The sequence below is a fragment of the Halictus rubicundus genome, chromosome 2 (genome assembly GCF_050948215.1).
Source record: "Halictus rubicundus isolate RS-2024b chromosome 2, iyHalRubi1_principal, whole genome shotgun sequence".
Lineage (NCBI taxonomy): Eukaryota > Metazoa > Arthropoda > Insecta > Hymenoptera > Halictidae > Halictus > Halictus rubicundus.
In genome coordinates this window covers 28,137,551-28,162,358 of record NC_135150.1, presented here as the reverse complement: position 1 = coordinate 28,162,358, position 24,808 = coordinate 28,137,551, and the positions used below count along the sequence as shown (strand labels likewise).

At 34.3% G+C, this 24,808-nt stretch overlaps 4 protein-coding genes across 6 annotated transcripts; 3 read left to right on the top strand and 1 right to left on the bottom strand.

Annotated features, from left to right (window-relative positions):
• Positions 1–388: 388 nt before the first annotated feature.
• On the top strand, positions 389–5,396 carry Selr (methionine sulfoxide reductase SelR). Of its 2 annotated transcripts, none has more exons than XM_076806424.1 (5): positions 389–539; positions 617–681; positions 1,997–2,096; positions 2,714–2,886; positions 4,392–5,396. In XM_076806424.1, the coding sequence occupies exons 2-5, from the start codon at positions 621–623 to the stop codon at positions 4,580–4,582; spliced, it is 525 nt and encodes a 174-aa protein (XP_076662539.1). In that variant the 5' UTR covers positions 389–539; positions 617–620; the 3' UTR covers positions 4,583–5,396. The 2 variants fall into 2 exon arrangements, with proteins under 2 accessions (XP_076662539.1, XP_076662540.1); XM_076806425.1 differs by having other exon boundaries at positions 392–539; positions 4,428–5,396.
• Positions 5,397–6,718: 1,322 nt separating this feature from the next.
• On the bottom strand, positions 6,719–14,390 carry Pak (serine/threonine-protein kinase PAK 3-like protein). Its single transcript, XM_076806356.1, has 9 exons — positions 13,119–14,390; positions 12,284–12,479; positions 11,005–11,173; positions 10,688–10,814; positions 10,504–10,621; positions 10,122–10,405; positions 9,546–10,041; positions 9,251–9,469; positions 6,719–8,673 (listed from the first exon to the last, which is right to left on the bottom strand). The coding sequence occupies exons 1-9, from the start codon at positions 13,172–13,174 to the stop codon at positions 8,590–8,592; spliced, it is 1,749 nt and encodes a 582-aa protein (XP_076662471.1). The 5' UTR covers positions 13,175–14,390; the 3' UTR covers positions 6,719–8,589.
• A 2,315-nt stretch (positions 14,391–16,705) lies between these two features.
• Positions 16,706–19,644, top strand: Raga-b (Ras-related GTP binding A/B). 2 transcript variants are annotated; one of them, XM_076806287.1, is made up of 7 exons: positions 16,706–16,839; positions 17,129–17,232; positions 17,342–17,441; positions 17,523–17,907; positions 17,977–18,192; positions 18,277–18,392; positions 18,467–19,644. In XM_076806287.1, the coding sequence occupies exons 2-7, from the start codon at positions 17,221–17,223 to the stop codon at positions 18,556–18,558; spliced, it is 921 nt and encodes a 306-aa protein (XP_076662402.1). In that variant the 5' UTR covers positions 16,706–16,839; positions 17,129–17,220; the 3' UTR covers positions 18,559–19,644. The 2 variants fall into 2 exon arrangements, with proteins under 2 accessions (XP_076662402.1, XP_076662403.1); XM_076806288.1 differs by lacking the exon at positions 16,706–16,839 and adding an exon at positions 16,842–16,860.
• A 93-nt stretch (positions 19,645–19,737) lies between these two features.
• Cahbeta (carbonic anhydrase beta) lies at positions 19,738–23,058 on the top strand. Its single transcript, XM_076806411.1, has 5 exons — positions 19,738–19,888; positions 20,610–20,694; positions 21,207–21,394; positions 22,036–22,227; positions 22,344–23,058. Exons 1-5 carry the CDS (start codon positions 19,796–19,798, stop codon positions 22,551–22,553), a joined length of 768 nt encoding a protein of 255 aa, XP_076662526.1. The 5' UTR covers positions 19,738–19,795; the 3' UTR covers positions 22,554–23,058.
• The last annotated feature ends 1,750 nt before the right edge of the window (positions 23,059–24,808 follow it).

Genomic DNA, 24,808 nt, shown 5'->3' with positions numbered 1-24,808 from the left:
ATTTACTTATATATTGGCGCTGGATGTAAAAAATTTACAAATAAAGAAGCTGCAAAAATTATAAGAAATGCAACATCATTTTTTAAGAGAACTGTTGAGATGCGACCCATGGTTTCTTTCACAAAGTTGATCCTTATGACCAGTAGAACACGATTAAACCAAAAAAATTGTTGTTTTTTGACCTCGATTTTCAAGGTCAAGGTCAATTTTGCGGGGAGTATTTTATGTCAATTTCCACCAAATCGTAGGTGTGGAATCACGCTATGGTGGCCGTGACATATAATTTTTTTGACACCCTGTACAATTGGTCATGAAACCACAAACAACGGTGTGTTCGGAAACGGTATACCTTCGAACACCAACGTAATTCCGTCCTGTTCCAAAACCGAGAAAAGAAAAAGGATGTACGGACGACACTAATTCGCGCAGTGTTTTCAGACGTATTTATTATGTAAACAATATTACACTTGTGCAACAATATAATAATGACCTAGCATTGACAGTACGAAATTATACACAATACCACGCCAAAACAGAACGTGAGCAATGTCACAATGACCATTATGGGATTATTTGCGAAAGTATAATCATAACTTGTATTATTTACAATTTACAGAAATATGTCAATGCATCTGCGACCTTTAACTCTGCTCGCAAGGAATTTATTATTGCTTCGAAAAGGTTTGTATCGCACCTACGAGTAGATTTCGATTTTACAGCTAACTTTTACAGTTAGATTATAGACGTGTATTGTTAAAGTGGAGTAGTAGGGTTAATTTTTATTAAAACGGAATATCAATAAAAATATGCATATATGTTCACTTATAATATAGGGGGTATGCATCGAAATTTGGATCTTGATTTTATTCACTATTTATTTTCTAAAATCGTCTATTTATCTTATCATTGTTTCAGTGATAGTGCTATCACTAATAATGTTACACATTGATACACCATTTCAAGTATTTAAAATTTTTTTACATGTTAACATACTATTTCATAGATGCTTATATTATTTAATCATACTGACAAAAAGTGTGGTGTAATTTTGGATATAATTTGTTGTTCATTTTCCTTGAATACACGTTAATAAAAATTACGGAATTAATTTTATTACCAATATGTTGTAATTTCATGGTTCACTTTAACCAGAGTAGTGGTACTACTCCATGAAATCGGTGTTTTATTTTATAAGACAATTAATTGAAATTAATTCTTATTTATTTATATAACCACGCGTTTCATCGAACATCGACTTATACAAACGTCATATGTATGTATAAAATACATATTTTAACCAACATCGTATTTTTTATATACATAAAAAAAAATCATGGCAAAAAGTAAAGTATATATCAAACGTAATTTATACACTTTCTTTTACCGTCAATTAAAAATTTCTAGACAACTGAATCTTAATTAGTAAAACCTGGTTTAAAATTTGTTTCTAGCACGTATAGTTAAACATTTTTCACTGTAAACTTTCCAAATTTAATGCCATCTTCAATTTCGAACGTTTGTCTGTAGTTTTAGACAAGTGCATTATGACGCAATACATAAACTTATAATATGAAATTCACTGGTGACAAATGACTGTCGAAAATCGTGGTTTATATATTACTTCATTTTTCAACGAACACTTAATTAACGAAAGCTAACACTTCGAATACCAGCACTATCTCGAACTTTACAGTTTAATCGAGATTGTTCGTAAAACGTAGTCGCATGTTACCTAGTTTTACCGTATAGTGCAGAAGCCACGTGTCATCGTAATAGCGTAATTATCAAATCTGATCGCCGGAGGACCTGATTGGTTAGACCAAGGTCACGAAATCTGATCGTCCATGTCTCAAAGGAACAAGCCGTGTGCCGCTTCGAGTTCTCTCCGACGTATAGTTGCATAGTTGCGAGGAAAGCGCGGCAAGACGGATCGTGTTGTTTTTTGTGTTACCGGGATCATCGTTCGATTCCACATTCTTGTTTAACTTCTTTTAAGGAACAATTAGAAGAATGACCGTGGAGATTGATAAGGAGGAGTTAAAAAAACGTTTGACGCCGTTACAGTGGCATGTAACGCAAGAAAAGGGCACCGAAAGGTACGTCAGACGTGAATTGAATTTGCTTATTATGGAATAAGGCGTGTGTCAGATTATTATCGTGCACTTTATAAGTCGCGAGACAGCACTTCGAGCAACTTGAAAATTCTATACACGCATTGCGTACGTTTCCATACGTATACGCTGCTTCGTGTGTTGTTTGATAAGAATTTTCAACACCGAATGGACTAATATCGGAATTGTCAATTTCGTTTAAACGCACGGACAACGTGTTAGTAATAATTTAATTTTGTAATTTGTCGTCATGTATGCATGCGTCAGTCAAGTATTAATTTTGATCAGCTGATTGAACTTATTGATTAGTTTTTCTGATGGTTCTTAAACAGTGGTTTAACAAAGGATCGTTGTAATTCTAATCGCATACTTTTAAGGAAATTCTGATATTATGATCGAATTTTCCAAAAATATTATCAATATGGTGGAAACTGGTTTACTTTTAGGTGACGTGTGACAAAAATAGATTTTTCAAGAGCATGTGTTGGCCTGACTTTGCGTCATGACCGAGTAGTTTAAAAATAAAACATAGGTGTTCATAATTAACTTCCTGCCTGTGCATGCTAGTCCATGCCACTAACCATTTTTCTTTCCCTTTTTAGGCCCTATAGTGGTTGCTACAACAAATTTTATGAAAGAGGCACTTACACTTGCATAATTTGTGATCAAGAATTGTTTTCCTCTGATACAAAATATGATAGCGGCTGCGGTTGGCCTGCATTCAACGAAGTATTGGAGCAGGGACGAGTCAAGTTAACCAAAGATACGTCGCATGGTAAGCAGATCCGTGAATTTTACTTTTACTGATAAATACTTTTAGAATTATGCTCGGTTTCTTAGTACAATAACAATATTTATTACATATATAATACTACACTCATTAAAAGTATCTGCTTAAATGGTAGATAAATAAACTCTATGGCGCGAAGGTCTGTTTATATGCGATAGTATACAATATTGTCCATATGGATTTTGGAGTTTTATTTATTTACCATTCTTAAACATTCTTCATTATTTTTCTTACATTCATACTTTCACAAGACCTATCCTAAACTTTTAGTTCTGCCATTCCTAAGCCTTCCATAACTCATATTCCGTTATATTTTGTTTATTCTTTGTTATATTTTATAAATAGTTATAAATAATATTGTTTCTCTATTATTAAAATACTTCATTATAGTATACTTCAGAGCTGCACGAAAATTTGTACGATAGATTTATCTGTCTTTTTCTTAACATGTTTACAAAGAATTAAAAGTCTTTGTGACTATTTTATGACAATTATATTAGTATATAAGGAAGGTAATATTCCTCCTTCTCCTGTACCTTGCATGCTAATGCTTAGAGTGTGATTGTGTTAGACTTACATCATCTATTGTGTGAAACTAAGATCATAGGGTGTATAGTGAAACATAATTTTTTATTCTATTTCTGTATGAGAGAAAGGAAAATTAACATATCTTGCTATTTCATTGAATTATAGTTAACATGTAGCTTTTGCTTTTACATAATGATTTTAATAAACATACTACTATTATAACTTCAAGCTTACAGTATATGATTGATCTGTTACATTTAATATCGCAATTCGTTTTGAAAAAATATATGATTTAAATATATATTTCGGTAATCTTTGACTCGACTCTATTATTTGTATCTTTTTTTTCGTGTTGTGTTTATGTAGATAAATGCAAAGTATTATGGGTATATTAAATGCAGTATCATATAGATTGCAATGATTATATTTCTAAATGTCCTAGTAACTTGATAATAAAAATATATAACTGTATAGATAAATATTTTTGAAGATTTTGATAACTCTTTTAATTCAGTTGTACAGTATCAATATAATTAAATATGGAATCGGAGTTCAGAGAGTTCTTCGATGGATGAATAAAGCAAGAAACAAGATTATGGGTATTGATTATGCATAGATTGTGTAGTTATTTCTTATTTTGCTGGTTATTTAAAGAATAAGAATACGATACAAGCTTTTTGTTATATTTTAACCTTTTATTTTTACAATTAAATCACTTAGAGCAGAGGTTTTAATATTTGTTGCTTAATATTTGTTACTCTACCTACTGCTTTTAATAATATCGATTCACTTTGTTTGGTGCTGCTATTACTGGAAAGCATTTAAAGTGCACAAAAGAAAGGTGTTGGTCTGTGTTTAATCACACTCTATTATTCTATTTCCTTTGTCTTCCTATTGCTCCGCTACCACCACTTCACTCTCACCATTGACACACAAAAACTGCGTCGACAATTGACGCACAGTTGGTGGAAATCTACTACTGCTGATCGCAAACCCAGATATGGTGCGGACTGAAGTAACCTGTTCGAAGTGCGGTTCACATTTGGGGCACGTGTTTAACGATGGTCCGAAACCCACAAGGAAGCGATTTTGCATCAACTCTGCATCGATAAACTTCCATTCGGCAGGAGAGGAGAAGAAGACACCATCATAAGACTAGTGGAAAAAGAACTTTAACTACGATTTTAGGAAAAGAATGATGAAGTCCAACTTGTACTGATAAAAAGTTTATATTTCTTAACAAATACTGACTGCATATGATATCTTCAATTAGATTTTGCTACTATGTCTCGAAAACTTAGTTACTTTTTAAAATGAAAATATGTAAACATCGTACATAACAAAAAAATATTTTTACGTTAAATATTACGAGCAACATTTTCATGTATATTGAATATTTATTATGAGCAGCTCCTCTGTCTATACTGTATGAATGCTAAATTCATTTCGAATTATTAGAAGCATATATTCCATACGAGAATATAAATACGTGTATTTATGCATAATGCAGTGATAAATTATGTCATATTAATTTTTGCAATACTAATATAATCTTAAGATAGCCTTGAATCTGTAAATACACCCTAAATGAATAAGACACTACATTTAGAGTGTGTAAAATATAAGATCTGATAAACTAATGTAAAATGTATAAGAAATAATTCGCAAAAGCATTCAGTTATTTTTTTATATTACATGTAATGGGCATAATATGTAAATAACAGTAACTATTTATTTGTCTTAAAAAAAAAACCGAGAAAGTAACAGCATTGTAAACTTTGTTGTCATGTTTATTAACTGTACGTTATTTAAATTGAAAATATTTACTTTCTGTATTCAGTTCACATAAGAAGGGAAGGATCACATTGGAAGAACAATTCTTTTGTTATAAAATGTTTCCTTATATTGTAACGTTTCAAAACAAACTAAAAGGTGTTACAGTACAATATATATGCAAATTCTAGGCATTATTTTTACAATAATTCATTATCCATTTCCTGCTTTCCTTCATTTTTAAATTCGACACTGTTTAAGTTAAATATTAGCTTTTCCTGAGAAACCAGATTCTCTACGAAATTCTCTTGTGATAATAAATGCCAATTTTATAGAAAGAGAGGTACACCGTTTAAAATGGCAATTTTCGGTAAAACTTGAAAGCTGAAAACTTTAATAATAAAATATGTAAATAATATAACGGCTTCGTCGGTAGGCCTGATTTTTTGTTCTATATTGAGATCTCAAAGCATTTTCAAAAACATCATAAAAAAAAAAGTTACAAAAACATGAGTACACGTGCTCGTAACACGATTTGCATAGGAACCTATTTTGTATAGTTCTAAACCGACCAGAATAAGTTTCTTACGGAAATACATAAATGCACTTGGAACGATAACCGAGACGTAAGGACCGAGAACATTTATCCTTGTCCACATTTTTATCCAAGTCTTGTTTGCAGCATTATATTATTGCGATTTGTGTGTACTAACAATAAAATAATAACAATGATTCTAAATTGGTGAATGGCGCTCAGTTTTATTATGATAAGGCATACTGATACAACTTTTGTACTTGGGTTCATTCAACAAACAACGAATCTCACTCAGAATGTTCACATGCCTAATCGTAAACCTGCTATAATAGTCTTACGTGGTATTTAAAAATATGGACAAGTAAACTTTGCACCCCGGTTCGGCTCGATGTACAAATAAAAATAAATCTTATATAGATAGCTGCTTCAGCTGAAATATGCTCAATCACCGCCGCAGTAATACAATTACATAAAATGGACGTTTTTTTCCCTTCTACAGATATTTGTGAAAATGCAGGACCTCGTTCAGTAATGTCCGTTCGAGTTAACGTCAATTTCGAGCCTGGATCGCACGCATTTCTTTTCTTTTTGTATTGTTTACACAAAACCGCATTCCTTCATTAATACTACACGTGCACAGTTACTTTGTTTTTCCTATACCGCCAAACATTACTTACAGTTCCCGAATAGTTTAGAATGCATGCTGAAATGGCGGGAGCTCATTCTTGAACACCGAGACAAGTATAACAGAACTGTAAATTGTAATCCTTGATTCGTTATAGGTAAATATAATTACCCTTCAGCATGCGATTCGAATTTCGGGCGTAAGCGCGCGTTGCAAACTGAACTGCTTCGTCTGTCAAGTATAATTAGACATTATTTAATTATTATAAAAGAGAGAACTAATCAGGCTTTTTAGTGATAGTATTACGAAAACAATAAACTCAGTAAATAATGAATACATTATTGCATATACGACTCTTTTTATTATCAAATAATGTATGCTTTCCTTGCGCTTGTTCTTTTTCTTTTCATCGTTTCATATGCAATATATAATTAACTTCCTTGATATCTATTATATTCTCACATTGCGTCCATTAGCGGTACTTTACAGTAATGTTCTACACGTAATGATGATGAAAAGAATTCAAAATGACAAGTCTGAAAAGTCTGTGTTCCTTAAACTAAAACGTCCAAGGCTTCCGCTTCAGCAATTAATATATGTTTATGGTATAATACAATTAGGAAAGACATTAATTATTAGGTTTAGTGTAGTACAACCATATAGAAATCTTGTCCCGTACAATCGTTAACGTAAATTCATGTATATCTTTCATTACCTTCTCAGTTGATTTGTGTGTGTGTATGTCTGTGTCTGTTCGTATATTTGTTTGTTAAACAAAATATTAAATTATCCTGTTGATGATTCAAGATTACAAGGAATCTAGCGCGAGTTTTTTCACGTCTCTAAACATGACAAGACAGGCACTTTATAATGTCACAAAATGCTCCTATATCTGAATCTTGTTTTAAAATTTCGTCACTTATCCGTTCGTTTCTTACAAGACACGTTGAAGACATTTTTATGTTTTTTATTTTTCTTCTTTTTCTTACGACCTGTATTGGAGAACACACGTTAACAGGACACCTGTCCATGGATAGAAAGATGTTTTAATAACTAATATATTTTAGTAACAAGGTCAATGTCTCAACATGTCTCATGAGCGATTCAAATGAGAAAAAGTACTTATGTTTTATCCTTACAATTACACAAAATGAAGTAACATTAAATAAGACTCGCGTACGTTGAATTGATCATGAACTTTTCCCCTACACGGTGAAATCAATCTTCTTAAAATTATATACACGTAAATGTAATGCATGGTTTGCAATGTCCAAATCGTAAAAATTACCATTAAGATCATTAATTTAATACAACATAATCCAAGTTCGCTAACATTCATCCGACAAGAACGTGATCTCTTGAGAACGTTTAAAACAAGTTAGGCTATCGCTTATTATACCTACGTCATACTGACAGACCAAAGACTGAAAACATATTGCTCTGTTCTCCGTAACTTCGTTCAAAAAATATAAGTCTGACACGAAGACCAATTTTTTCTTTTTTTCTTTCTTCCTACGATTTCTTGTTAAACCATAATAATGTATTAGAATAGGTCCTATGTACTTGTTCACATTTCTTTATGGTATTATCTAATAAGGTTTTCGCTATAAATAATGTATGTTTGTAGCTAACTCTGATCTTCAATTTTTTAGAGTCAGTAATACTAGTTTCTTTTTTTTTTATATCTTTAGAAAATAACTGACAGTCGCTTGGAAGTCCTCGACGGCAGTTCGATATTGGTACAAGAGCTCCTCCTCAGGCAACAACCTATTCGTACAATTCTTACTTTTCCCTTTGAGATTATTTTAATAAGACATGGCGAGCTCTTCGTCACCAATAAAAACTCGTCGAGGAGTGCAAGATTTCTGCCGTCAGATCGTTCACAGTTCTGATTTAACTTTGTTTCCTCGCAACATGCGAGAATCGAGCAATTTAAAAACTTTGAAACCATTTCTCGATACTTCTCAAGGTATCGGATAAGTTCTATCTATCTATGACCTATATATATATAAATATGTATATATCTAGTACGCGTGTATATCTATATATATACATATTTATATATTTATATATATGTTTATATATTTATATATGTTTATTCAATATTTATAATATATTATTGAATTATTGTGCCGTTCCGTTTTGGGAGGATGATTCTTTTTTTACTCGCAAACTTAATCTTTCTGGTCGCACTGCATGCCCAGAAATACCAACAAGAATTCTGCCGCTAATGGCCTTTCGCAGCTTCCTTTGCTGCCATTATTAAAGGTGTTAAGGAAGCAAGCGGCCTTGCTAGTTTCAGAAAAGGATGCTGCAATTTACCAGAAAATATCAATTTTGTGTTTCATCTACTAACTAGAGGTGTGCGAGAACTCGAAAATTTCGGGACGGGACCAGAATTTTATTCGGGATCAGAACGGATTCTCAAATATATCAGGATTCCCGAGCATATTCCGGTTCGCGAATGTATCGGGATTCTCCACAATCTTCGGGATTGTTCCCGAGAATATTCGGGATTCCCGAGAATATTCGAGAATCCCGAGATTTTCAAGAACGACTCGTCTCGATCCGCCCCGACATTTTCTGCTCGAACGCCTCGAGTATTAACCTAAGATGGTATTCTAGTCTAGAAATTCGGAAAGGAACCATTATGTTTCATTTCTTTAAAGAATGTGCTTCTCAACTCAGTTGTTTAAAGTATTTTAGTTGTTAATTCTAGTTTCAGATTGATTGACTTTTTTGATATTTTAATTCTGTGGTAAAAAAGGGTTCCAAACTTAGCCTGAATACCGTGTTCTAGACTAGAATAACCCTTTAATCCTGACACACAGTATCCATGCTGTACAATTATACTAATATACGATATGTGTGTATTACACTGGAATTACCTTGAGTAATTCTGAAGCTGCCGATCGTTTTTCCACTTCAACCTCTAAACATTGATCTAAGAAATCTTGAAAAATTGCCGATAATTTATCCTTCTCTTTAATTTCGGGTTTACCATTGGTTGCGATCAAATACAATGCTCTCAAAGGATTCTCGTTTAAGTATGGTGGCTCTCCTTCGATCATTTCAATAGCCATTATACCCAATGACCAAATATCCACCTAGGAATTCGAAATCAGTGATCAGTAATGCGACAAATTTGTCACTTTTTTCTCTCGTTTGTGAAATATATCCTACCTTTGGACCATACTGTTTTCTTGTAACTACTTCCGGTGCCATCCAATATGGTGTACCAACCATGGTAGTTCGTTTACTTTGTTCCGGTGAAATTTGTGCACAAAACCCAAAATCTGTTAGTTTCACCCCGCCGTCTAACCCAAGCAGGATATTATCAGATTTAATATCTCTGTGTATAACTTGATTACAATGCAGGAACTCCAAAGCTTGCAGGACTTCTCTACACACAGCTGCTATTTGACCCTCATCCATACAAGTCTCAGTCACAACATCAGTCAAACTACCACCAGGCAAATATTCCATAACTACCCACAATTCTTCTCCTACAAGGTAACTATCCAAGTAATTCACAACATTCGGATGTTTGTTCTCCCGCATAACCAATATCTCATTTATTATCAACTCTTTCTTCGGTTGCTGTGAAAGATTCATTTGTTTTATTGCAACTTCCATCCCGGTCGATGTTTCGATTGCCGTATACACTGTTCCCGAAGCACTGAAAAATAGATAAAAAAAATATATATATTGACGCATTTTAAAATAATTTTCCTGTACAAAGTTCATGTTACAACTTACCCTTGACCTATTTTTTCCATTTTCGTGTACTTTCTATTAGGATCGCCTACGCTCACAATTGTTCTCAGTTTCTCTAATATTTCATCGTCCGACATTTTTTTCTTTCTAGCTTTATCGCTTTGCGTCGGTCTCGTTTGATCAGTCGTTGTCGATGTAGGAGCTGCTTGATTCTTATTCCTATCCAACTGCGATTGGTGTGGTTGCTGTGGTGTTCCATTTCGTTGAGGTGAACCTAACGATGTGTTTATCGGCGGTGGTGGTTCTTCTTCTATGGGCTTTGTATACTGTTCGCAAGAAGTTGTATTGTTGTACTCATCCAAGAAAGTACACGAACAAAAAGAACAATACAATCTTTCGCGTAGACGTAGACGTCGTTACTTACAATTGATTTTGTACGTTCCGGTCTAGCAGAAATTGGAGGTGGTGGAGGTTCGTCTTCTTGTTCGGAACTGGTTGCACAAGCATCTGTTGGCGTACTACTGGGACTACTGCTACTTACTCTGTAAGTTTATTGTTTCTCAGCGAATATTTAATCGCGCCGGTTGAAAACTGTAAGAAAGACTCACCTGCTGAGTGAATGTTGAGAATGAGAACTTCCAGAAGCCTGTGACATTGCTTGACCACGAATGCTTCCTACTCCAGTTCCAACTCCTATACCCATGCTTCTAGGACTACTTGCTCTTTCAATAGGCGCTTTAAATGCAATTAAACGTTTTTAGTCTATACTCGCTGAATTGTTGATAATTAGAGGTACGTGTGAGAACCCGAAAATATTGGATTGGGACCAACTCGTCTCGACCTGATGCCTTTCCAACCTGTCCCGAGCTCTCTCTCGCACCTCTGTTAACAATATGAATTCATCCTTAAGGAAACGGTAGCTTACCAACTACTCCAACCATTTTTGTTGTTGTCATGTATTTGGAACCTTTTGTTTCTTTACTGCTACTGTCATACCAATTCAGAACATCTAATACAGCTTGTGGATTCTTCTTCTGTTCCTGTTTACTGATGTTACTAGACATAAGCAGCCTCGCCCAAGCTTCCGGCATTCCCTAAGATAGAATACAATGTTTTAGCATAATCATTTTTAATATTGTACGTATATATTTATTGTAAGTATGTTTGTATTTATATAGGAGTGGAAACAAGTGATATAGGATGTATTGAATCCCAAAGATTAATTCTCGAAGTTTTGGGAACTAAGAGAACATCGTGCAAATATAAAATATTTCAGAATCTAATTGACGTATGGAAGTAAGATTTTAAGCATTCAAACCAATGTGAAATTTTGTGTTGCCAGAAAGCAATAATATTGAATGCAACGTTGACTAAAGCGTTTATTAATCTACTAAAGCAGCTATGCCTGTAATCTATTATAAACTCTAAATTTTGAATTAAAAGAAAAAAATAAATAAATAATAATGTAATTTTATTAACCGCAACAAAAAACAAACAGTCAAATTACGTGTAGATACAATAAAAGATGCAGGCAAACTATTTGTTGTCGTTATTTGAAGTTACTTACTTTCAATGGCAGCTTGAAAGAAATACGTGTCTAGTTAGTTTTTCATGTGAAAAAATAATAGGTATAAGAAGCATCAGACAAATTACCAAATTACTTTTCCACAGTGTCCATACACATGTGACCAGGTGACGAAAATTTAATTTATTTTAGGTACGGAAAATCCATCAATATCTTATTTTTTCTAAGAAGAAAGTTTATTATATTAATCCTTACCAATACATTATAGGTCATTCACATAATTCTATGCAATGAATACATGATGAAAATGAGTACATGATTTATGTATATGAAATCTGATAACATTAAAACATAACATGAAATTTGAAATGATGTACACACAAAATTTCATTAACTTCCAACTGTTGCGATGTATTTTATCTTTGCATTAAGTATGAATAAATTTTTCTCTGTAAAATCGTTTAAATGCTAGATACCGATTTAACAATATTTGTTTTGCAAAAATTGTTCAGCTTTAAGTGGAGTGGAATAATTTATCAAACCAGTAATGTATTGAAATAAAATAAAGTTATTTTTACAGAATATTCATTTGGATACTCCGTACCATTATATAGTAGCAAAGCAGGAAGCGAGTGCATTTTGAACAATAGTAACAAATTGCGAACAACAAAAAACTTACCGTAAATTCACCAGTGACTGCATCAAATCCAACATGCACCGTGTGTTCAAAGTTGGTGGGGTAACTGATGTTGGGCTTGTCCTTGTTTTCTTTTACCTTCATTTTGCTTTTCAATGTTTTTTTCTTACGTTCATCAGAATCAGGTTCTTTTGGCAATGGACGCATATCCACTGGTACATTAGGTGCAGATTCACTCCTGAAACATTTAACACATCCTTCAGTACTGGTCACATATTATAAAATATTTATATTCTAAATAACAATTAAACACTAACATCCGTATTTCCATATAAATTAAGATAATTATTTGTACCTAATACAAACAACAGAATTGTAAATAATATTTTATTTTAAATAAATACAGTAGCATGTGCAATTAAATAATATGCAGCTTGTATTAAATCACAAAACCAATATTTAATACAAGTTATTTATACGTAAGTACCACAACATCTTATATTTTGCTTGTAAGGTGCAGAAGTGCAGCTGCATGGAAAGACTTGAAAGGATGCTCTCCCACAACAGAATGTCATTGCATCTGAACTGTAGGATTTTATTTTTAGCAACTACTAAATTAGTGCCTGTTCCTCTATTTTAAGGGGACGCAGATCTGTGCATATTGAGAAGAAAATAATAAGAGCTCACGGTACGATAAACTGATATTGGCTATCACATATGTGAAACACGAATGTGTATGTTAGTCAGATTATATTTATACCATACAATGCACAGAACATAGAAACGAATTCGATATACATTACAAATGGTAAGTAATCAATCTATTATTCCTCAAGAATCGTTCTTATCGGTGCAAAACTTAATTTATAAATATTACCTGTTCGAAGTAAGTCGCACAGGAGGTGCAGGGGGTTTATCTTCTTCATCTGACATTTTGTCTCCGCTCCTGTCCCTTTGTTGCCAGTCTATCCTACGTTGCTGTGTCTCTCTGTTCTTCTACTTCGAGGTCTCCGTCGCTCTGTTGTCGCACTGCCACGGCTGTTGTTTCGGTTGTTCTGACGTTTCGCAAAATCTCAAAAAAAGACTACAGTTTCGAATCGCAGCGCTCACAGAATCGTTTCTGTTGACAAGACCGCCAAGTCGTCTGTGACAGGCCTAACGTCCTAAGAGCCATTCACTCCTACTGTCAAGTAAGGAGGGTGAGACCGTTCCCGTTTTTTCCTCCGAATTTCGTGGATACTGGCGGCTGATCGACGTTTCTGATACCGGCTCTGTATCACGAGCACGGGCAGAACGACTTCGGGCGACCGGTAGAAGACATGAAACGGGAGCAAGGGACAAAGCCCCTCCTCCGCGAGTGACAGTTTTCTAAAGCTAATCGACGTCTCGCTCGTTTATGGGTTTCGTTCAATCGCGCGAGTACTCGCTCTAGCGTCCTCGGTCGGGTCAATGTCGTGGGGTACAGGGTGTACTCGAAAACGGGGGACAGACGAACGCCTCCGAAAGCGTGATTCACGCACGGGTGCAGACACCGCGCCGCATCCACGGATCCCTACCTCTTTTCCTCGCTCCCCGACCTTCCGTGTCAACCTCCCTTAGCGTCGCGATTTCTCTTTCGTTCTCCCGCGGCTCTCGTTTCACTCCTCCCTTTTTCTGTCCTCTCGCACTCGCGAAAGAAAAAATACGATTATATATCGCATATATACATACATACATATATATATATATGTATGTGTATGTATGTATATATATATATATGTGTGTATATGGCGCCGCTTTATCCACACGTCCGTGATGTGCCGCGTTCGGGCACGGCGGAGGCGGAACCACGCGGCGCTCCAAGTTTTATCAATGGCACCTCATTTCTAATATATGTAGAATCGACGCCCGATGTCGACGAATCACTCCCTGTACTTCTCGAGGACTTTTCGAGGCTGATAAGGAGTCTGAATCACCGGCGCCGCCGCCGCGGTCCTCTGCCACTGCACAGTGCTTCGACTGAAACACCGTTCACTCTACCCCTCTATCCTCGTCTTTTCCTTCTCTCTTTCACAGAGTTTTTCACTGGACTCGCGCTCTTTCTTTCCCTCCCACGTACGCTATCTTTCGCCTCGCATACTTGCAAGGTCTAATCATTAGTGCGTGCACACGCATTTATATGTTCACCCACACCGATTGTTACCGTACTGGACACACGGCCGACCGTCTCTCTCTTTCTCTCTCGCTCTGTGTGTGCGTGGATACATGATTTTAAAAAAAATTTTAGAATAATATAGGTTCGAGCGGTGGTAATACTGCATCCGAATCAATTACAGGTCAGCCAACATGTCGAGAACGAAAATTCCGCATACTTCATTGCGATTCGGACCAGTGTCGCTAGATTAGGGGAATTGACTCGAATTGAGGGGAATACAGTTACCCTCTCTCTGCCATTGCCGGGTTAGTCACGACCACGAACTTAGGAAATATAAGGATCAGACGTACTTGGATGAGAGGCAGAGTGCGGTTGAAGGGGGAGGACCATCGGCCATCTTAGGTTGCTCTTTCACAGCGGGAGATTGAAATGAGACAGTAGTGACGGGCACCATCGACTAAAAACTATCGACTGAATCGATAGTAGCCAACTACTATTCTCAGTCGACTGATTTTTTAAACTATCGACTGAATTTTTAGTAGTGGTTGGGTTACTATTTTCAGTCGACTGTTTTACATGTCGCCATCTTGAAATTTCAAATGTCAGTGTCGCACGATGAAACGAAAAGGTTAGAAATACATGATTATGACAGGACGTGCAAATATGCAAGTAATGGAATATGTAATAGATATTTCAATACTTTAATTCATATTAGATGTTAAAATCTTACTGCTATTTATGCGATATAAACTATATATGTGATATACGTAGGCATAGACTATAGCCCGCAATCTAGACGTAACCACTAAAACGAAATTTCAGTCGACTAAAAACTATCGACTAAATATTCGATAGTATGTAGTAACTAAATAGTTATTAGTCGATAGTTGAATTTAGTCGATAATGCCCATCACTAATCAGACATACTTCAATGAGTGGCAGAGTGCGGTTGAAGGGGGAGGAACATCGGCCATCTTAGGTTGCTCTTTCACAGCGGGAGATTTAAATGAGACAGTATTGCTAGCAGATATAAAACTTATCTTAAAGCTTTCCCTGTTACCCTGTTTTTGTATCTATTCTACTTATTACTATTATCTAGCATACTACAGGGTAACCAACTCTGTCTTGGTCCCTGATTCGGCAACAGCATTGATGACTATAATTCGATTCTTAACGTGTGAGGACTCAAAAGGTAGAGGATGGTACTTTGTCATAGGGGCACTTTGGTTTAAAAAGAAACACGAGAGCCTATGAAAAAATCAATAAAATCCTATCGCTAACTCGAAATGAAATAGGACAATGTAGGTTTAAAAGAAAGAGATGTTAGATATTTTCTTTATTAAAAACCTTTCAATACATTTGTTCTTACGTTTAGCAAGTCTTATTGTTGAGACGTGAATTATTTTAAACACTTTTCAAGCGTTTCGCGTAGCAATTTTTTACGGGACACGTAGGCATTTTAACTATCTTAAAAAACACTTCGCTTTCTATAGCAAAACTATATGATATAAGAGTAACGTAAGATGGCGGATGCACTTCACCTTTGGCGTCGATGTCGTTCGAAACGTTCCGGTATCTGCTAATTGAGTCATTAGTAACGATTTTCTAGCAGATCCTTGCTTTAGACACCTGATGATAGAAACTAAAAAATGATACAGATTCTTCTAACTCTCTGTGCGAATACTAGCGAGAAAGTGATGTTCTTTTTGTTGTTTATAACTCCTAGCCACAAAGCAACGAACTTATATCAAAATGTAAAATATCAGTATTATATCAGTAATTTCTTCGATTTTTGTATGTCATCAAAAATTTTAATGGTATGGCGTCATACCGATATTTTGGTTTGTATAAAAATGATGAAGGTACAATAAAAAGTTTACATTTCGGTATAAGTTGTATAAGTCTCTGCACACAGATCTGGCTGCAGCGGATGGAAACCAGTTGGGGCAATAACAACGCCACAGTTAACTGTAGCCGCGCTCTGATTGGTCCGTGCTATTTAAATAAAGGTTCTTTTGTAAAGCATTATCTTGTGGTCACCATGTACTATGGATAAAAGAAAACTTTCTTTCATTAATTCTTTAAATACCTATCTTATCGTTTTGTAAGATTCGCGTAATTCTAGTCATTCCCACGTAATCTTTCTTCTAGTCATTCCAGGTGAATATATCGAAACATTCATACGTTCGATAGATAATTCAGAGTAGTGGATTTTGTTTCGAAAGAAAATTCTTTACACTTGTGTTCACATGCTACAGATAGATGATCAAATTGACTTCAAAGAATATTTGTACTCCCCCAATGAGAGGAATGGACAGAAATTCTTGTCGCGTTGGGGAAATGTGCCCTCTGCGCGACAATGCTCAGCATTGTTTTTCTTTATCTTATCTTTTCATAGCGCTGCAGTAACAACACGCTTGAAGTTAGTTATTAGCAGCCTACATTTACATTGTAAACGGAGAGGGTAAATCGTAATTTTCATATCGTATGTCTGTTTACTATCAGAGTAATCAACACCCGCGCTTAAGTCGATCAATGTTTTTTGTACGATTAACAATTTTTTAATCGCATTTTCCACTGTTATTACGGAACGGAAAGACTGTTGTGCTTCAATTATGTACATGTCACAAAGTAACACCTACATTGGTGATTCATGAGAGAGTTTAGAATAACCTCGACATGAGATTATAAAAAAAGCTGGAAGTTGTTTAATTGTACGACGGTTTTATATGCTATTCAATGATTTGTTACAGGCCGATCAGAATTGATCAAACGATTGTAGCAAAACAACGACTGCGCGAATAAATTTTTTATAAGTTCAAAGTTTCAACATTACCAAGTCAAGATGAAGAAGAAGGTATGTGCATAGTTCTTCCAACCTTCTATTGCAGTAATTAAAGTGTCATACTTTTATCATAACAAATACATTGTGTTTATGTAATAAATATTTATTTGTATTTTCCTAGGTTCTTTTAATGGGTAAAAGTGGCTCTGGGAAGACCAGTATGCGAAGTATTATTTTTGCAAATTACATTGCCCGTGATACACGCCGTCTTGGAGCAACAAGTGAGTGAAAGCAGCCTATCGTATCTTGTTAAACTAATTCTCCTACTTTGGATGTACTCATGTTATTCATGTTTGTTGCAGTCGATGTAGAGCATAGTCATGTACGATTTCTTGGCAATTTGGTGCTAAACCTTTGGGACTGTGGTGGCCAGGAAGCATTTATGGAAAATTATTTTGCATCACAACGTGATAACATATTTAGGAACGTTGAAGTTTTAATCTATGTTTTCGATGTTGAGTCGAGAGAACTGGATAAAGATATGCATTATTATCAAAGTTGTTTAGAAGCAATATTGCAAAACAGCCCGGAAGCAAAAATATTCTGTTTAGTGCATAAAATGGATCTGCTTCAAGAAGACCAGCGTGATGTGATGTTCAGAGAGAGAGAAGAGGACTTAAAAAGGCTTAGTTTACCCCTTGAATGTACTTGTTTTAGAACTAGCATATGGGATGAAACTTTATATAGGTACATCTTTATCACTGTACACTTCTAGATTGTAGTATTTTAGCATCTCATCTAATTAATTATATTTAGGGCATGGTCTTCTATTGTCTATATGTTGATACCCAATGTGAAAGAACTGGAACAAAGTTTGAAACAATTTACAAATATAATTGATGCTGACGAAGTTCTATTGTTCGAAAGAGCAACATTTTTGGTAATCAGTTACTGTCAGAGGCAACATCATAGAGATGTCCATAGATTTGAGAAGGTTTCGAATATAATAAAACAGTTTAAGTTAAGTTGTAGGTGAGTTTTCCAAGACATATTACAGGGTAATACTTGTTACAAGAATGTTAATATATTAATATCCTTACAAAATAATATTTTCAGCAAATTGGCAGCACAATTTCAAAGTATGGAAGTTAGAAATACTAATTTCGCAGCATTTATCGATGTATTTACGTCGAATACATACGTAATGGTTATTATGTCGGACCCCGCAATTCGTAAGCATTTATAATTTATATATTGTGGTATTTTTAATTCGATGAGTAATTAAAACAATTATTTGCTATTTTAGCATCGGCGGCAACGCTAATTAATATCCGCAATGCTCGAAAACATTTTGAAAAGTTAGAACGTGCTAGTCAAAGCTCCGCTTTGAGTAGATAGAAATCAATTCGGCCCAGGCGCGTTGTCACCCGGGTCCAAACTGGTAAGCGTTGTTGAATCTAAGAGTGACTGTGAATTCAAGTCACCAAGATGAGAGTACGATTGTACAAGACTTTCTTATTTATCTACCAAGATATATCAATAAGTTTGCTAATGATTTATTACCTTTAGCATGCAACTACTGATGTGAACGTAGGCATTATTAGGAGCTGAAAAGAAGTCTCCGGAAACGGTACAAGGGCAAGGAGAATCTTTCGCTCAGCACGCATATTTCTACCATCGATGCTTCCGTAGTTCCACTGTTTAGGCTTTGACGGCACACGCTATGTAGTATGTGTGACCGCTTAGGCAATATTTCGCTAGAGCCGAAAACACGTGTGATTCGGGGCGTGCCTTTCCCGCATTCTTTCCAAGAGACTTCTTCTCAGCTTCCAATAACAACAGCAATCGATTTTAATAAAATTTGTAGTACAAGTATCTATACAACTCATATCGACAAAAGTCGATATGAAATTTGTGGCGATAATTACATGAAGGTACCAAGAAATTATGTGCATTAAACGGTAGACGTAAAATGCGAGTCATCCAAGAACTCAAAATTTTACGTTCTTCAGAACATAGTGGTATGAATCTTTTATATTCTTCTGTTTCGGAAGAATGCTCTCGATCTTGGCTCTTAGATCATTCATGGTTCCCTGGGTGAGCAATTTTCCTGGTTCCATGTTGTATGTTTCATTTTTGTACAGCAATTATTCTGGCCTGTCTCAAAGATGTATATTTTCTTACGTTATTCACTTAATACAATAATATACTAATTGTAAGGATCATATTCAATTACAATGAATATTAATCTATTGCCATTTCTCTCTGGATTTATGTAAATTATAGTGAAAATTATTATTACTATTATTATTATTATGAGGAAATAAAAGTTTAATTCGTATGGATTTATAACGATAAAAGTGTTATAGTAAGATCTTGTGCTTAAACATGTATACTTAAGCTGTATTTTATATATGTACAAATAAAAAATGTAAAAATGCATTCGTCAATGAAACAATAAAACAAAATCTAAAGAAAACAAAATCTAGTGTGTTCTTGTTGGGTAATAAACTAGTTTTGTGTACTATTCCTCTAGAGCATTTGAATTTTCCGCCGTTCGATTGGTAATGGCGCATATATGTGTTGTCATCACTTTTAGTGTTGACAGAGTCCAGTAGTGCCTCTAAACGTAATAATGGATAGAATAATCAAAGGAATCATGAAATACAGGAAATGTCACAGAGACGGAATGGTGAAACAATTTCAACAAGTTCGAGACCATCCTGAGGTGTGTCAAAATTGTTTTGTTAAAATTTCTCATGATAGTGCATGGACATGTTAATTTTTTTGTATGCTAATTTTCTTTACTATGTGTAAAACACAATCTTGAATTGTTATCTTTACAAAGTCCAATGAAAAATATAATTTGTATTATATTTTGGAATTTATTAGAAATTATACACTTTTCATATTTGTAGCATTTTAAAAAGAGAAGCATGTCTCTTTTGACTGTGAACTCATGATACGACCTTGACCACAGAATTACTGATAAGAGAAACAAAACGTTCATACACGTGTACTTTATCACTTGTATAGAATAACATTATCTAACATCAATGAATGAATGAATAACTACAATGTATACATTAATAATAAGTTGAGTTTGCATTATTATTTATTTTATTTTTTTGAATGAATAAATTATTTTTCAGATCTAAAACATTCTATTGTCTACGTAGGTAGTCAGTGGTTATGGGCATTCTAATTTCGAGAATTATCTGTATGGATTTATGTAATTTTATTATTTTTTTTTAATTTAATGATACGTTGATAATATATTGTTTATTTATTCATTTGATTAATTTTTTTTTAATTATTTGGAATGAAATTTTAAATGCAAACATCAATAAGGTACAATGAAAGAAAAATATTTGAATCCATAATATGACTCGTGCGATGTTAATTATAACTACTGCCGTAATTGACTTCTGTCGTTGCTCTTATCACAGCCAAAAGCAGTATTCTTTACCTGCATGGACTCCCGGATGATCCCAACTAGATTTACGGAAACGAACGTTGGAGACATGTTTGTCGGTACGACATTTCACTGAAATATCATTTGTTCGAACGTGAAGACTACTTTATCATTTTTGTATTGCGATACATTTCAGTATCATTGTAACGAGCATCGATATTGCAGACTCCTAAACATAACTTTTTCAATTAAATTATAACAAATTTTACTAACCGAGTAATCGAACTTTACGATAACGCAATTTTACATGTTGCGATGCACAGGATGTCTCACAAAATGTTTTATTAATTAATCATTAAATTTTTACAATTCGATTATAGAAAATTATTGAAAACGATTACATATATTAAATTCTTTCAAATTTAAATACTATTTTTTAGAATGAAATTGTTAAGAAATGTATAGGAAGTAAAAGTGGAATTTTGTTGTTGTTCATTAGTTTTCGAAAAAACGATCCGTGAAATAGTAATGAGACACCCTGTAGAATAAGCTACCGAGTAGGTAATCGCGGATAGCTTAACCGCGATTTCTGAATATGTAAACAGTATAACAATGAATTTTTCTTTTTCAGTTCGAAATGCCGGCAACGTTGTTCCTCACTCTCAGCATTTCGCGGACGAGCTGACGATGTGCGAGCCCGCGGCTTTAGAGCTTGGCTGTGTGGTAAACAACATAAGGCACGTTATTGTTTGTGGACACAGTGATTGCAAAGCTATGAATCTATTGAATGCCTTGCGGGACGAGGAATTTGCCTCCAAGGTGAGATTCGTTTGACAATTAAATTAAAAACTAGAATAAGGTCTCCAGTATTAGCATCCCACACAAAAATTGACTTTACACTGGAAGAAAATGTAGTGTTGGTTCCCAGGAGCTAATTGTTCAGTAAAAATTAAGCCTATATTTTACTCACTGTAATTCTAATATTTCATTTTTACAGTGTTGTCTTACAGAAAGGTTTGGACTCACATTGATCTTCCCAGGAACAAAATAATCATTCAAGGTCACTCAAGGTTACCGTCCCCTCCATACTACCTTATGTAGCAGTATCCTCCAATTACCTTATCACATTATTCTTTTGTACATCCCCGCAACTTAAACAATTAATGAGACTTGTGTATTTTAGATTAGTATTTACTGATAAATCCAATTCTTTGATTTCTAGTAGTCACCAGAAACAGTAGTCTTGTATATCTCTCAGTTCTTGAAGAAATGCAACTCTTTCTTCCACCCTATGGAGTCACTATGCCTGAGAAAATAAAATTCCAAGAGTTTAAAGCAATACTTACGAGATATTAGTAAAATGTTGAGAAAAAATTCCATACTCTGTTTCTGCTAGTTGCGTCAATAGTATATAAATAATAGTGTTGACTGACTTTAAGCATTTCTATGTTGTTTTTTAGGTGAACAGGAGAATATCACCGCTAAGAGCATGGCTGTGTGCACATGCAAGCAGCAGTTTAGCAAAATTTCAGCAGCTTGAAGTCTCTGGCTTCCACCAACCAATTGTTTTTCAAGCTGAGACACCACTGAGGAAGTTCGTAGCCTACATTGACCCAGAAGATAAATTTAGTATAGAAGATAAATTGTCTCAAGTTAGTCTCAAATACATATACAATTTATTTGTTCACATATTGTTTATATAAGAGAATAGTGATGTATCTCTGTATAACTTAATTAATTTTAAACGTGGAAATGTTTCTCGTTTCAGGTGAATACTCTTCAACAACTGCAAAACGTGGCTTCCTACGGATTTTTAAAGAAACGACTGGAAAGACATGATTTGCATATCCACGCTCTATGGTTTGACATCTACACTGGCGACATTTATTACTTCAGCAGAGGGAACAAACGATTCGTAGAAATAAACGAATTGACAGAGACGCCATTGCTCGCTGAGATTAAAAAATATTATTCTTAGAATATACAAACTATTCCAGCGATGCGTCTCGTCTTGATCAATAATCTCGAAACGTTGTTCATTGAGACTGAACAAATCGAATTCGGCGAGGCCTTGAACAATGTTTTAACGTATAATTACTGCGGGTTAGATACTCGTTAGATAAAAGACCACATTATGTACCTGAGAGTGAAAGTAATGGATTTTCTTTCTCTTAGTCTTTTCTTTATTAAGACTAACATTACAAACCTGCTTGCACATAAAAACAGACCGCTATAATAGTGTCAGATATATTTATATTTATAGCCAATATACTTGGTGCGTATTTATTTTGAATAACGTGCGATGTGTAAGAAAATATTTCATATTGTTACTTATATGAAAATACTTACCGAAAGTGTTCATATTACGTGGAGGAAACTAATTTTTCTTCGAAAGATAGATGAATAGTAAAATATTTTGGAAATGTATAAATTATAAGAATATTTTAAGCATACAAACTCTACTATATTTTATGTATTGTTTAACTGTTTACATAATCTCGTATACACACGCAAGAAGTAATTGTACAATATATATTTACTGTTGATGGGATCACCGTTGTGTTCTTTTTCATTATTTCCTCGATCTCCCACCCAATTTTCAGTTATGAGAAAAAAGCTTTTGGTGAAAATTTTAACTAAATAGTTTCCTAGAACTTAATATTAGAAAGAAAATTGAAATAAAGTAAGAAATGTTTATTATTTAGATTTAATATTTGGCAACAATTTGTCCGTTATTGTAGTATTCGCTCATGATAAGCGAACATGATTATTTTATAAATCTCATTTATGCGTTCCAGCAATAATAGTTTGTATTGACAGTCAAATTAGTTTTTTCACGTATCATCCGATCGTGCATTTGAAGTCATACACAGTGACTATTACGAAACCATGAACTTTGTAAATTTACAATAAATGCAGTTAATGCAACATAATATGAAATAAAAATTGTTCATGTATACTATGAGACAATTTATACGGTATTTGTTGAAAATATATTTAACGCTAGAAGTTAAAATCGATATCTTGAAAATAATTTTAAAAAGAGTTCCAACAATATATCTGTAAAAACTAAATGCAGAAATCGATGAAAACAATTTAAAACTCGCAAATTTTTTGATTCTCTCGCAGAAAAGTTTCCACGGATATTTGTTTCAGTATTTTTAAAAGTACTTGTTCTTTCAAAATGGAAATAAAGAAATAAGAAGCGGAGGACGTACCATACCGACGGATGGACGGTTTCGTGGCCAGGCTAACTAGAGCATGCCACTCCCGAAAGAGAAAGCAAAACAACGAACCAAGGTGTAGAATTAGGATGATAAGTACGGTATCGGACGTTTCAGCCAATCTATTGACGCAACTTACGACAAGTATTTGCACCTGCTGCAATTCTTTTATATAAATCCACCCCCCGGCAATAAAACAAATTGCTCAAATTAAAAGAATTTTTACGTGATTCCTTCACTTCATTCATTTCAGAATTTCTTTTACCAATTCAATAAAATACTTAATATACTGTATACTCTAAAATAATTAACAAGATGTTTGCACAGTAGCTTCAAATACGACCCGCTGCAATTTTCATAGAAACCCACCCCCAGTAATAAAACATTTTTTATATCTTCCACTTTATTGAGAACTTTTTTTATGACTTAACAAACAATTTAGTACACTTAAGACTCTGAAATAGTTAATAAAATAGTAATAGTACGGATTTTTTTAGTATAGAAACCCACCCCCAGTAATAAAACATTTTTATATTTTCCACTTTATTTACTTGAGAATTTCTTTTTTATGACCTAATGAACAATTCAGTACACCTAACACTCCGAAATGGTTAATAAAATATTTGCATAGTACGTACTTCCGCTTGCTGCATCTCTAAATATAGAAATCCACCCCCAGTAACAAAACGTATCGTTTCGATTGAATTATTTTTTAATAATTAAATTCTTCTTATATTTAACAAAATATTTGCACGAATATTTCAGAGATATATTTTCTCGCGTATTCAATGTGCACATAATAAATTCTGTTAACAAGAACCGAGACAATAACTTTCATTACCGGCCGTATGCAAGAAAGGAATATTCCTTCTGCCATTGAGCCGCTGCGCAGATCGAGAACAAAGGGGTAACATCCATAAAACATAAAATAACATTAAAAGCTAATTGTTATTCGATCTCTCAGTGTTCTAAATGAACACGCAAGAATGATTTATAATTGGGAGCGAAC

Bases quoted from the DNA above. Each gene is read 5' to 3' on its own strand.
- Selr (XM_076806424.1), top strand. From the start codon at position 621: ATGTCAATGCATCTGCGACCTTTAACTCTGCTCGCAAGGAATTTATTA. The intron at 682-1,996 runs GTTTGTATCGCA...ACTTCTTTTAAG, and splicing joins TTTATTATTGCTTCGAAAAG to GAACAATTAGAAGAATGACC. The intron at 2,097-2,713 runs GTACGTCAGACG...TTCCCTTTTTAG, and splicing joins CAAGAAAAGGGCACCGAAAG to GCCCTATAGTGGTTGCTACA.
- Pak (XM_076806356.1), bottom strand. From the start codon at position 13,174: ATGTCAGATGAAGAAGATAAACCCCCTGCACCTCCTGTGCGACTTACT. The intron at 11,174-12,283 runs GTAAGTTTTTTG...ATTCTATCTTAG, and splicing joins CAGTCACTGGTGAATTTACG to GGAATGCCGGAAGCTTGGGC. The intron at 10,815-11,004 runs GTAAGCTACCGT...TTGCATTTAAAG, and splicing joins AAAAATGGTTGGAGTAGTTG to CGCCTATTGAAAGAGCAAGT.
- Raga-b (XM_076806287.1), top strand. The intron at 18,193-18,276 runs GTGAGTTTTCCA...TAATATTTTCAG, and splicing joins CAGTTTAAGTTAAGTTGTAG to CAAATTGGCAGCACAATTTC. The intron at 18,393-18,466 runs GTAAGCATTTAT...TTGCTATTTTAG, and splicing joins TATGTCGGACCCCGCAATTC to CATCGGCGGCAACGCTAATT.
- Cahbeta (XM_076806411.1), top strand. From the start codon at position 19,796: ATGGATAGAATAATCAAAGGAATCATGAAATACAGGAAATGTCACAGA. The intron at 19,889-20,609 runs GTGTGTCAAAAT...CTCTTATCACAG, and splicing joins AAGTTCGAGACCATCCTGAG to CCAAAAGCAGTATTCTTTAC. The intron at 20,695-21,206 runs GTACGACATTTC...TTTCTTTTTCAG, and splicing joins CGTTGGAGACATGTTTGTCG to TTCGAAATGCCGGCAACGTT.